General features: G+C 35.4%; 2 protein-coding genes across 2 annotated transcripts; one reads left to right on the top strand and one right to left on the bottom strand.

The window, feature by feature from the left end:
- Window positions 1-582: 582 nt before the first annotated feature.
- LOC147859278 (large ribosomal subunit protein bL19cz-like) lies at window positions 583-4,460 on the bottom strand. The gene is made up of 5 exons (XM_087326367.1): window positions 4,394-4,460; window positions 3,763-4,131; window positions 1,449-1,535; window positions 1,131-1,264; window positions 583-911 (listed from the first exon to the last, which is right to left on the bottom strand). The coding sequence occupies exons 1-5, from the start codon at window positions 4,415-4,417 to the stop codon at window positions 806-808; spliced, it is 720 nt and encodes a 239-aa protein (XP_087182493.1). The 5' UTR covers window positions 4,418-4,460; the 3' UTR covers window positions 583-805.
- Window positions 4,461-8,041: 3,581 nt separating this feature from the next.
- MSRA5 (Peptide methionine sulfoxide reductase family protein) lies at window positions 8,042-12,014 on the top strand. The gene is made up of 4 exons (XM_087326509.1): window positions 8,042-8,418; window positions 10,592-10,704; window positions 10,792-10,936; window positions 11,412-12,014. The coding sequence occupies exons 1-4, from the start codon at window positions 8,077-8,079 to the stop codon at window positions 11,613-11,615; spliced, it is 804 nt and encodes a 267-aa protein (XP_087182635.1). The 5' UTR covers window positions 8,042-8,076; the 3' UTR covers window positions 11,616-12,014.
- Window positions 12,015-12,908: the final 894 nt, after the last annotated feature.

Raw genomic sequence — 12,908 nt, 5'->3', positions numbered from 1 at the left:
AGACATATCCATCATGGTAAAATACATCCCACCATCATGCTAACTTGATGATGCACTTTGAAATACTAATATATAGATACTCCATTGATATTGCATTTTATGAAATGATGATAGAAATACATTCCAAACTCTCCTCAAAATATCATACACATTGGCGTGCTTAAATTTCACATAATAAAAAACTCATATACAAAAAATCAAGGTCTCATCTCCAACTAGCAATTATCACAAGGCTGCATAAAAAAAACATTTCTTTGGCTATAAACTTAATTCTTTTTAAAAAAAACACTAAAGTCTTGTTTTGATATTGAATTCTATGACCATTTCTTTTATCATGAAAAATAGGTAATCTCGTGTTGAAAACAAGAATTTTTAGAAAATCCTCAAACATGAGCCTCTACATAGCTAATTTTGCAAATTTTTGGCAGAATTATTTACGACTCCATAGTTCGCAATTGTTTGACACCATCGAGAATTCAACTCCATCATCCAATAACTTAAATACAATTAGATATTCTATAGATTTCATTTATACCCTTATATTTGTTGTACTAAATTGATCTTGCCATTGATGTTCATGAATCATAACTTATGAATTGGTGCAAAATATCATTTATTTGTCTACCAGTAAAAAGAAATGAACTTTCAATACAACAAAACTTTGTAGAAACAAAATTCTATTGTTTACTGGGTAAGGAAAGAAAAGATCAAATATTTGAGGCCTTTGGATGACAAAACGTCTGCATTACTCATTAATACAAAACTAGAAACGCTAAAAGAATCCTTGAGCTAAAAATAGAAAGGTTTACACAGTAGACAATCTTGCAAGTTTGTCTCGGAGGTAGTAAAGCTTCGCCCGACGCACTTTCCGACTATTTACAACCTTGATCTCTTTGATGTTGGGTGAATATCTACAAAGAAGAACATCATATCATCAAAAGCCACGATAAAAATGATGGATCAATGGACTACTTGATTAAGAGAAAAACAAATCTACATTACAAGATTCTCAAGCAAAATGTGTTTAATGTTGTAACGGTTTTGACACATCAATTTGCACAACCCAAGTATTGAAAACAGATGATTGCCCTAAAAAGTGGTAAAAGAAATTTTATATTCTAAGTACTTACATTGGAAAGACCATCTCAACCCCTACTCCAGCAATAACTCGACGAATCCTGAATGTTGTGTGAATACCAGCATTATGCTTTGCAATCACTATGCCTCGAAGAAGAGATATCCTTTTCTTATTTTGGGGAACTTCCTGTGTAATTAATTTGTTGCAACTAGCAATTATTTCTTCAACTCAACACATGATAATAATAGTGATGAGAATAAGAACAAATTTATGCATACATAGCTATTATATCAAGGAATAATGTCACTTTTAATAACATTATTATGTCAATACAATGTCACCAGTTCTAAGGTTCAGAATATTCCCTTACCACTCTTAATTGAACAATGTCACCAGTTCTAAGGTCCGGAATATTCCTTCCTTCGGAGGCCGCTTCCACAGCTCTTTGGTGTAGCGTCTGCAACCAAATAAGACATTGTAATATTGGAGATAAATTATTGACTTGAGAAATGGTGTTCCAGCTTTCAAACAAAGTGTCCATAACTCATTAAAACAATCCAACGCCAAAAACCATAAGCATAAGATTAGCAATCGGCAATGGTTCGGTTCAGTTCGAGAGTGTTCAAACCAAAGCGGTTTGAAACCAAACCGTTTAAAAATATTGAAACCTGAACCGAACCAAACCACGAAACCGTTTAAACTGAACAGTTAGGTAAAAATCCAAACCCGTAAACCATAAAACTGCTAAAACCACTTAGGTCAAAATTCAAAATTTTTCATTATTTCAAATTTTAAATTTTCAAAATTTCAAAGGTTTTTCCTAAAATGTGAGAATTAGGCTTAAACATTTGTAATTTTTTTAAAATAAAAAAAATAAAAAATAAAAAAACCATCAAACCATTTACTGAATCGAACTGTTTACTGTTTAAACCAATAAGCCGTTAAGCTGCAGTTGCGCAGATAGTATGGAGGAGTTCTACGGGAACACAAAATGGGCATATGTGCCGCCATGTTAAGAACCTTTAGTTTAACACACCTTAACAGGGTGTCAACCGTAAACTAACCCAAATCCAGTTAAGAAATTTTTGTCTAGCCAACTATTGTTGGGCGTAAACCATAAAACCCAAATTCTAAACCGATTCAGAGCCTTTGAGCCAAAAACAATTACAGGGTGTAAACCCTGATTGAAAGAATTTTCTTGAACCCTAAAAATGCAGTTTTTAAATATTTGCTTTCCAAAACCTAATGGTTGAAAAAATAGTTCAAACCAGCTGAGAGGCTTTGTTAAAACCATCATGTAAACCTTATATCAGTTAAGAGCTTTTGTTTAACCACCATGACCATGTGTAAACCTTGAACACCAAATCAAACCAATTAAAAGACACTGGTTAACCCTAACCATTAAGAAGTTTGCATGGTGTAAGAAGCCCAACATATGGGGCATTCCAAAGCATAATAAATATCAAGCAAAGATGTCCTCGCGAACATTACGATCTCACATGGATGAGTATTGCCCTTTCGAGAATATTGTTGATTGTAGAGAAGTTTCTAGACAACGATTCTTCAATAGATGTCAACTTACTAGATAGCAATTCAAGAGTATTCTACAAGTTATTAGACAGTCATTCAAGAATGTTCTAGATGACCGGTCTACGAGTTTGTAGACGATAACTTGACAATATTCTAGAAATTTCTACACAACAATTCAAGGATATTCTAGAAATTTTTCAATTGTCTATAGCGGCAAAAAGTTCTGCTATCATCTGTTGTGGAAGAAATTTTCTTTCCATGCAGAACACATCATAATACTATACTTGGTGACAAAATCTGCATGATAGATGATAATTCACCTGGGATTTGAATTCACAATGCATGGGCTCTTGACGCAGTGGCAGAGTATCTCTCAAGGCTTGAGACTGGTAAAGTGAGAATAATTGTGTCGAACAATTTCACAGATGAAGTATCATCCACATAAGTATAACAATGTTCGTAACTGATATCAATGCAGATCCAGTCATTGGATCCTAGAAATTAAATTGTTTCTAAATAGTGAAATACTGCTAGAAAAGCTCACAAAAGATGAGCAGTAAAGGTTGGAAATACACAGTACAAATTTTTTCCTATTGGAAGGCTAATACCATAAGGCCATGAAAGAAATTAGGCAGAGAAGCATGTTCAAACACGAAAAACATATGATCTTCAAGGATTCCTTATTCAACAGACATTCAACAATATTCTACAGATTTCTACACGACCAGTCTAGAACATTGTAGGCAAACAGAGCATTTCTATAGGAGGTAACTCGTCTATTTCCTATTAATCACCTATAGATTTAAGTGGAGGTGACCTATCAGCTTGTTCAATTCCAACTATTATCCACTCACTGGCCTAATGCTCCTACATACAGACAAAACCTTAAAAAATTGGTCACACAGATGACAATTCAACAATGTTCTAGAAGTTCCTAGACAAGAACAGCAAAGGCTTTTAGACATCAACATTTCAAGAATAACTGAAGTAAACTGTAAGCTCAGAGTACTCCAGAAAAACAACTCAATGATGCATCAGAAGATTAAACAAAACCATTCAAAGAATATTCTAGAAGTTTCTTATGAAAAATGAAGAATATTGTAGAAGCTTCTAGGACATCCAATTCTATTAACACATGTAAAGGAGACACTAACCTGCATAATGTTCTTCAAACCCTTTGTTTTCTTGACCTTCCCTGTCTTAGCAGGCTGTAGGGTTTGTACCACTTCTACCTCTCCTTCTATTTCGTTTTCTCCATCGTTCTCTTCTTTCTTTACTTCTTCTTCTTCTTGCGTAGATGTGAGTACTTCTACTTCTATGTCAGTCTCTGATGTAGAGGTAGCTTCAGCTTCACAGACAAAGATTTTCCTCTGTCTTCTGATCAGTGGACTATGGACGCTTGCTTTTAGGTTTAAAGAGGACCCCCACATTCCACTCTTGATCTGACATAGCTTCACACTGGAAGATTTTCTGCTTGATGAAGGAAAGCTTAGAGTTTTGATCCCAGCGAGAGAAGCTGAAACCTGGAGGGGGGGGGGGGGGGAGGATAAATAATGAACAGAACCATAAATTTTCCAAAATTGGTATTTCAGGTGAAGATGAGGATGGAAGAAGAAGAAGTTAGGAGAAGACAAATGTTATTCAGACAGGGAGATTGGAAAGGGAGTCCGAGAAGAAGAACAAGAACAAAAAGAAGAAGAAGAAGAAGATGATGATGATGATGATCCGCATATCAAATGATGTTCAAAAACAGACGAGAGAGAGAGAGAGAGAGAGAGAACAAACCTGTGTTACGCAAGAGCTCGCCATGGAAGCTTAGTAATGAGAGAGAGAGAGAGAGAGAGAGAGAGAGCTCTTGTAGATAAGAGAGAGAGAGACTCTGTGTGTGTGTTTGTATGTGTTCGTTCACAAAAGCCTCGTCAGAATTTGGACGGCCCTGATCTCGTTTCGGGAATCCTGGACGATCAGGGCCGTCCACTTCACTATATCTACAATACGTTCGTTATATGAGAAAAACTGTTAACAGTAGAAAAATAATAATAATAAAAGGTAAAAGGAATTTAGAAAGTGGAACTTAGAGCGACAGGAAAATGTGTTTTGTGTTTTGGGGAGATTAATTAGGAAGAAGAGGAGTAGAAAATGTGTTTTAGTGTTTTGGAGGAGATTAATTAGGAAGAAGAGGAGAGAAAATGTGTTTTATTTTGGAGGGGATTAATTAATTAAGTAGAAGAGAGAAAAAGTGTTTTGTTTGTTTTTTTTGGGGGGCGGGGCCACAGGATTAATTAGGAAGAAGAGAGAAAATGTCTTTTGTGTTTTTGGAGGGGATTAATTAAGAAGTAAGAGAGGAAATGTTTTTGTTTTGGAGGGGATTTGGATTAAGTAGGAACAAGAGGGAATTAAGAACCGTTTGTTGTGGTGTAATTAATTTGGTAGTGTGAACCCCCCACATTGACCGGAGCCGATGTCATGTCCATCGGACAGCGCCCAATGGGAGGAGAGAAGAGTATTTCTTTGAGAATTCTCTCTGAGATGAGGAGGCCAGATTTGTAAATTTGGCCAATCTTGGAGCCTACGACTCAAGCCTTCACTCGAGGCTTGATCCTTTGGTGTCGCCAAGCACCGCCACCTTTTGCCTATATACACTTCCTTGTATTCTACTATACTTATATGTGCCCATATACTTGTGCATGATTCTACGTTTCTTTCATAAATATTTATGTAACTTGCACGTCTTTCACACACTCTACTACATACTTGTATCCATACTCACATACCTGCTCAAATACACACGCACTCATGCACACACGAGTTATGAAGAAGTAAATGATCATCTAAGCATCCAAGCCGTAGCTCAAGCCCACCATGTCCTCTGTAGTTCAAGTCCCTAGTGGTCCCATTCGTGTTTTACACGCACATGTGTATTTTCGCAACACCGATCCACTAGACTGACATGATTTTGATTGTGACGATAGAAGAAACAAGAGTCATTAGATGATTTGGGGTTTGCTAGGTACACATGGTGTTTCCTACACAAATGAGCTATGTGCCCCACTTGAATGAACAAAGTTGTTGGCAATGGCACTAGAGAACACTCACTCACTTGTATTGGTCTTCCTCTACTTGATCGAGATAAAGATCACCTTGATGTTGGCCATTGAATTGATTCACGTGCTCCATGGCTAACCTTTTTGATGAAGGAAATATTGTGCTACATTGAGCATTGCTTATTTTGGTTGTCCAGATGTTACTACCAATTCTAGTGACTAAGATGGACGATGTGCAACAAATATTGTGCTACATTGAGCATTGCTTATGTTGGTTGTCCATGTGTTACTACCAATTCTAGTGACTAAGATGGACGATGTGCAACAAATATTGTGCTACATTGAGCATTGCTTATGTTGGTTGTCCATGTGTTACTACCAATTCTAGTGACTAGAGATGGAAGATATGCAGATTGGACCACCACTTAGGAGTTGTATCAATGGGTCAAACCTCTGTGGTGATAAGGATACCCCACAATTGGATTTCATATGGTTGACATAATGTTGGTTGCTCGCATTCGAGATGACTTGATACATCAAGCTCCTAATCATAGGTGAGAAACATGTTAGTTGTCCAACTATCTTGATGTTGTGCCAATGCACATCTAGATATTTCCCCAATCATACAACACCTCATGTAGATGTCCTTTAAGGAAGCTTATGTTTAGACCATATTGGTCACACTGTCACTAGGTTCTGGATTCTTTAGACAACAATGACAACATGGATAACAATGATGCGTCACACATAGATATGCACTAAGGGCTATCAACAACACTAGGTTATGAATTGAAAAACTTCTAGAATATCCTTCAATTGTTGTCTAGAAATTTCTAGAAGATCATCGCTACATATGCAACACCATCACTAGGTTCTGAATTCTTTAGACATCATGGATAACAATGATGCGTCACTAATAGATATGCGCTACGTTCTTCAATTGTTATCCATTATTTAGGAGTGTTCGTGGGGTGAAAGTTTTTCAATTTAAGGATGTAATTATGTAATACACCAACAACATGTTATCCAAAGTTGACTGGTAGCACTCAACAATGGAGCTTGAGGCTAGCTATGATTTATGGAACTAAGAAGTTCAAACACTACCTACTAAGCTAGTCACTTTTCTATGTTGACCATCAAACTCTTTTGTATTTGATTAATAAAAAATGTTCTAATGGGAGGATATCCATTGAATGGTGACCCTTTTGGATTTAGATCTCAAAGTCATTGATAGGGAAGGGAAACAACTGGCTCATTTGGTTTGTATTCAATTAATAATAAAAAATGTTCTAATTAGGGAGGATATCCATTGAATAGTGACCCATTTGGATTTAGATTTCAAAGCCATTGTCAGGAAATGGAAACAGTGAGCACATCCGATTCGACTCGGAGGAAGGAATAGTATAGCTACGAAGAAGGTTGGTGCAGAGGGGTGTGATAAGATAAGACGATATCGAGAATGCCATATGAAGAGGTCTATCTGTCTTTGGCTCTCTTTGGTTGTATGCCTTTGTGTAATGTATTTTCACATTCGCTTTGTCTAGGTTGAGAATTTCATATGAAATGGCCCTCTCCACACACATTCCCCTCCTTTTTCTCTTCTCTCCTCTTTGCTACCAATGGGCCCGGTTCAGTTTCGGTTTCTTTGCCTTGAAACCAAACCGAACTGAACCAAACCATTTATATAAAACAAAAACCAAACCAAACCGTTTTTGAACTTTCAAGTCATTAAACCAAACCATTTAAGAAAAGGTAAACCAAAAACATTTAGGGAAAAGTTGAAAGCAAACCGAGCCATTTAATAAAAAGTTTAAACCTAACCACATTTAAGCCAAACTAATTAAAAATTAAATAAATAAAAATACGTTAAATTAAATCAGTCTTTATGTTAAATTATGTAATTAAATAAATAAGCATTAATTAAGCCATTAGATTAGATAAACATTTAAGTTAAGTGAATTAAATCAATAAAAAACATGAACTAAACCATTAAATTACATAAACATTTAAAGGATAAAAAAAGGTAGCCCGAAAACCTATAAACCTTTAAACCAAACCACTTAAACCGATAAACCCCAGTTTCAGAATCAAACCGAACCGTTTATGAAGAATTAAAACGAAACGAAACAAAACCATTTAATTATTTTGGAACTTATAAACTTTTAAATCATGGCTTAACGGTTCGGTTCGAGCTGAAACTGGGCCTATTGCTACTCTTTACAATACGGCGACAAATACACACACTTTGTGTAACAATACGTGTATGTATATGAATATGTATACATTTAACATACGAATATATACGTATATATACGTATACGTATATTATATACATATACATATACATATACATACATACAGAAGGCCTGAGAGAGAGAGAGAGAGCGGACTGTGCGAACGAAGAAGAACAGGAAACAGACAGACATGGGATCTGCGATCCCCTCTCCCCTCCTTCATCGTCTGCTTCTGCTTCTTCTTCTTCTTCTTCCTCTCTTCTTCCTCTTCTTCGTCGCTTCCTTCATACCCATACAGGCAGCAGAAGGCATTCGCGTTACCGATCTCTCCTCCTCCATTGCTACCACCACTTATTCTCCTTCTTCTCGGAAGGAGTCGGAGACCGCCATTTTTGCCCTGGGAAGCTTCTGGCAGGCGGAAGCTGTGTTCGGGTGCATCCGTGGCGTCCTCAGAACCACCGCAGGATACACAGGCGGATCCAAACCTAACCCTGAGTATCGCAATATCGGTGATCACGCAGAAGCTGTCCAGGTTAGTTTCGCTCTTTCTCCTTCCCATCTTTTCGTCCAACTCCATTTATCTTGATTCATCTAAAAATTTGTCAGATCCTTTCACGGAATTGTTGCTATATCTCCACTTTTTCTCTGTCTCTCTATCTGTCTTTTTTTTTTCTTTGAAGATTTTATTGTTGAGAATCAGGTATTTTCATGGTACCATTGAGTAATATTCATTTTTTCTCTTTCTCTTTCTATTGATTTAATTTGAAGATTAACGTGGAAAATCGATATTTGTTAATATATGATATTTCTCTGCAATCCACTTCCATTTCTAGCCCTAACTATTTGTTGATTTGACATGAAAGATCAAGTTTCTCCATGACATTGTTTCCACATACTTCTTTTTCTTCCTTTATTTTTCCCGCTCTCTATTGTTTCATTGGAATATTTTTGAGTTAAAGGGTGATTTTTTCTTTGCCCCCTCTCAATTTGCGTGAAAAGTTTAGTGTAGAAAATCAGAATTTTCTTTTTATTGTTGTTATGCTTACTTATGTCTTTCTCGTATCTCTTTCCAATTGTTTGAACATTTTCATGTATGATCCGTTTTCTCGTGATGTTGTAGGTATGTCCTTCTTTACATTGTGTTTCTTGACATAAATGTAGAAAATAGTTTTTTTCTTCGTTTTTTCTAGGCTTGGACACCTTCTTCATACTACCATTTCTCTACAGAGAAATTAGAGAAATCAAGGTTTGCTCATAGCCTCTGAGATGGGATGTATCAGAAAAACTACATCATTTGGTGTATAATATAAATCAGGATATAAGGGTTTGGCTCAGAAAATTCCTTATACTACTTACGATAATACATGCTAAGCAATTCCCTATAGTGTGTTTTTTATGTGACATTACACTAGAGTCTATTACCAAATTGAATTCACATTTTCTTATATTGAAAGTTTCCAGACAATTATCTCTTTGGAAAGTACATAGAGAACCATAGCTTCTTCCTTTCAAGCTCTTTTGGTATTTTTAACCTTGATACACATGAGACTTTGTTCATTCCACGAGACTTTTAGTCCATCCTCCAATATTGAAGCAATAATATTGATTGCCTCTAAAGTTGAAGAAATAACCTGTTACAATTAATGTGTATCCTATGAAAGCGTTGGTGTGAACATAATTATAATAGTGTGAACCTAGTTAAGTAACTGTTGGGTGTTAACATACTTAGAATAGTATGAACCTAGTTAAGTAACTGTTAAGTGTGAATATAGTTAGAATAGCCTGAACCTAATTAAGTGACCGTTGGGTTCCACCTAGATACTGGTTATATAAACCATTCTACATCTTTGTAATCAGAGGTCGTTTCTCCTAATCTATTGATATTTCCTTAAAGTCTTCTAAGTGATCTTGCTGTGTGAGAGTTAATCTAAGATCCCTGCATTTTCTACATAACCATGGTATTTCAACCTCAAATAATACTTATAAAACTGGAAGCAAAAGATTAAGGAACAGAGGATGATGTGATATAAGTTGGGAGCAAAGAAATGAAGTCAGGGTAATGTTCATGGAACTTTGTTTATCACAATGTGAGCAGCGCTATTGCCATAGTCCTAAAGTTTTACAAGTGCAATATACAAATAGTTTTCATATAGAAGGAAGATATTAAGGACGTTAGTCTTAAGGTAGTTGACTGTGTAAATTGTACTTATATTCTGTTAGTATTCCTTGTCTGTTGCATTCAGAAATGAAACTTTAGTTGAAAGCATGATCTTTTCTCCTATTTAAATATTTAGTGTCGTTTGCAATCACTGTGGAAATCTAAGATGGTGATCATAACTTTACAACTTATAATCAAGATGATTTAACCAAAGATGAAGCAATACTTGATGCCTGGAAATGGATAATCATAGAAAAAGGAAAAATAATAATTTAGGAAATATTAATTAATCATAATCACTTTGACAGTAGTAAAATATCTTGTTTACAGCTTTAAGAATCATGTACTATGGCATTCCAAACTTCACACAATGATCAAAATTCAACCCTTTGGAAACATGCAGTTTCTTTGATGTGTTCTTTCATCATGTCTTGTTTATCTCTTTTTATCTAATATGTAATTGACGAGGATAAAGCATAATACGTAACTGCCATTGCAATGATTATAAATTTGGATGGATTGTGATATTCTACCATGTTTCATGTAGATAGAATTCAATCCGGCAGCAGTAACTTATGAACAGCTTTTGGATGTGTTCTGGTCAAGTCATGATCCTACACAAGTATTTGGGCAGGGTCCAGATGTGGGTGATCAATACCGGTATGGCTTTATATAATATAATATAAATAGATTGATTATGTCATTCACTGTTACTTTTAGTAACAAGAATATTTTCCTTTGGTATAGATCTGTGATTTTTTTCCAAGGGCCAGAACAAGAAAATCTTGCTTTGCTAAGCAAGGTGCGAGAAGAAGCCAAGTTAGAAGGGGGGAGTTTGACCACGGGAATTGAGCCTGCTGGTGCATTCTTCCCCGCAGAGCCTGAGCATCAGGTAATTTCTTTACCAAAAATATACAAATATATGCTTGAGAAATTACGGAAAAAATACTGGCTTATTACAGAATTTCATTTATGTATGCTCAGCCACTGTCTTCATTGGTCAAATCAGAAGCTTAATTTGCTAATTATGCTTCTGATTAGAAACTGGACATTGATGCTGATTGGTCAAATCAGAAGATTTATTTCTTTTTTATGTTTATAATTAGAAAATGGGCATGCAGTAACTAGGAGAACCAGAATTCCTATTTTGTTTTACTAATTACATGACTACTTGGGAAAATAGACATCACTACCTAGGAGAACTAGAATCCTATTATTTACTCATTACACTACTGATTGGGAAATTGGGTGTATGATAATTGGGAAAAACTAGGAGAATACATTGTTTGTAAATGTAAGGTACTCCACAGATGCTGATGTGCCATTATTTATAACATCGCAAACTAAGATTTTAGGATATGTTACAGAAATTCGAACTAAGACGGAAAACTGAGTTAATGCAACTGCTTGGGAATGCGGCTACAGAAGAACTCTCACAATCACATTTTATCACCAGACTTAATGCTTATGCTGCTGGAATGTGCTCTGATTCTAATAAAAGAGATATAACCAACATAATAGACAATTTTATCAAATACAGATTAAAGTTACAGCAAGTTCTACGCAGGTAATATATATATAATACATCTATATGAACAAACAGGTGCAATTACAGAAGATGGGTTACAAGAGATGTGAACATTTGAATAGAAGTAAATCATGTCTACATCTTTTTATACATGCTAATGTTTGTATGGGGTGAGAGGTCAATACTCTTATTGTAAGTTGCTAAAAAGACCTCATGACAAGAGATACGAGAAATGGAGAGATAAATCAAAGAGATTTAAGAGTAAGCTATATACGATGTTATGTAATTTGCGAAGAGCATCCTTAGAACTGAAGCATCTAATGTAACCTCAAAAGAGATATAGCTTTGATAAGTAACAATCATCAAGACTGGAAATTTGAGTAAAATATGTCAAAATGAAGAATAAAGAGGGTCTTACATTTCATATTGAATTGGAACAGTACATATTCTCATTATGTAGGAAGTGGAGTATCTGAACTAGAAGAATGGTTCCTTGGTATTTCTTGGTGTCTCACCAGAATTCTATAGTATATTTACAGGCCACATCATGTTGATTGGCAAGATTGTGACATTAATTGAAAATTTGAGTTAGAGAGGGAAAGAAAAATTATCTGGGCTGGTTATCTGCTCTAGAAGAGTTTGCCCATGTCAGAGCCAAGTGTTAGCCTAAGAAATTAGAAGAAATAAGGCATTAACCTTTGTCGCATGGGAGACCCTAAAAGTAGAAATTAGAGCAAATAAGTTTGGTAATTATAGTGCAGAAAACTAGATTAGGATGGATGCGACTAATTTGTATGCACGTAGGAATACTATTGCAACTTAAAGTAATCATAGTACATACAATATCTACTAAATTGAAAAGCATTTCTTTGTACATATGTTAATTACTTTCGTGAAAGCTTCCCATTTGCATTTTAGTGTTCCACAAATTTGCAAATTTGTATTTTGCAATAAATCTTCAACCATCTACAGATACATATTTGCAAAGTCAATGCACAAATATGGTTTAACTTCATATGCTTAAATTCTTCCATACATTTAATATCAATGCATGAAGTCCTACGGTCCAGTTTTGTATCTTGTTTGTAAGGGAAACTATGGATCGCTTCTGTTATGTTTCTTATATTAAACTCATTGGAATCATTACATAAAGATATACTAGCATTTGCAGAAGAAAATTTTGGTACTATTGCACAATTGTTGAAGTAACTTTCCATATTAATTAGGATCTTATTTATCCATCGAAGAGTGGCCATACATGTCTATATCCTCTTGCATCCTAGAGGTATGTGACATGAAAGACTGTTGTGTATCATGTTGTAAAAATCTTCTGGAG

The sequence above is a fragment of the Azolla caroliniana genome, unplaced genomic scaffold (genome assembly GCF_043228905.1).
Source record: "Azolla caroliniana isolate FFs.n. ecotype wild unplaced genomic scaffold, voAzoCaro1.0.p SCAF_10, whole genome shotgun sequence".
Classification (NCBI taxonomy): domain Eukaryota; kingdom Viridiplantae; phylum Streptophyta; class Polypodiopsida; order Salviniales; family Salviniaceae; genus Azolla; species Azolla caroliniana.
Note: the sequence above shows the minus strand (reverse complement) of the source record. Positions and strands in the feature narration are given on the sequence as shown.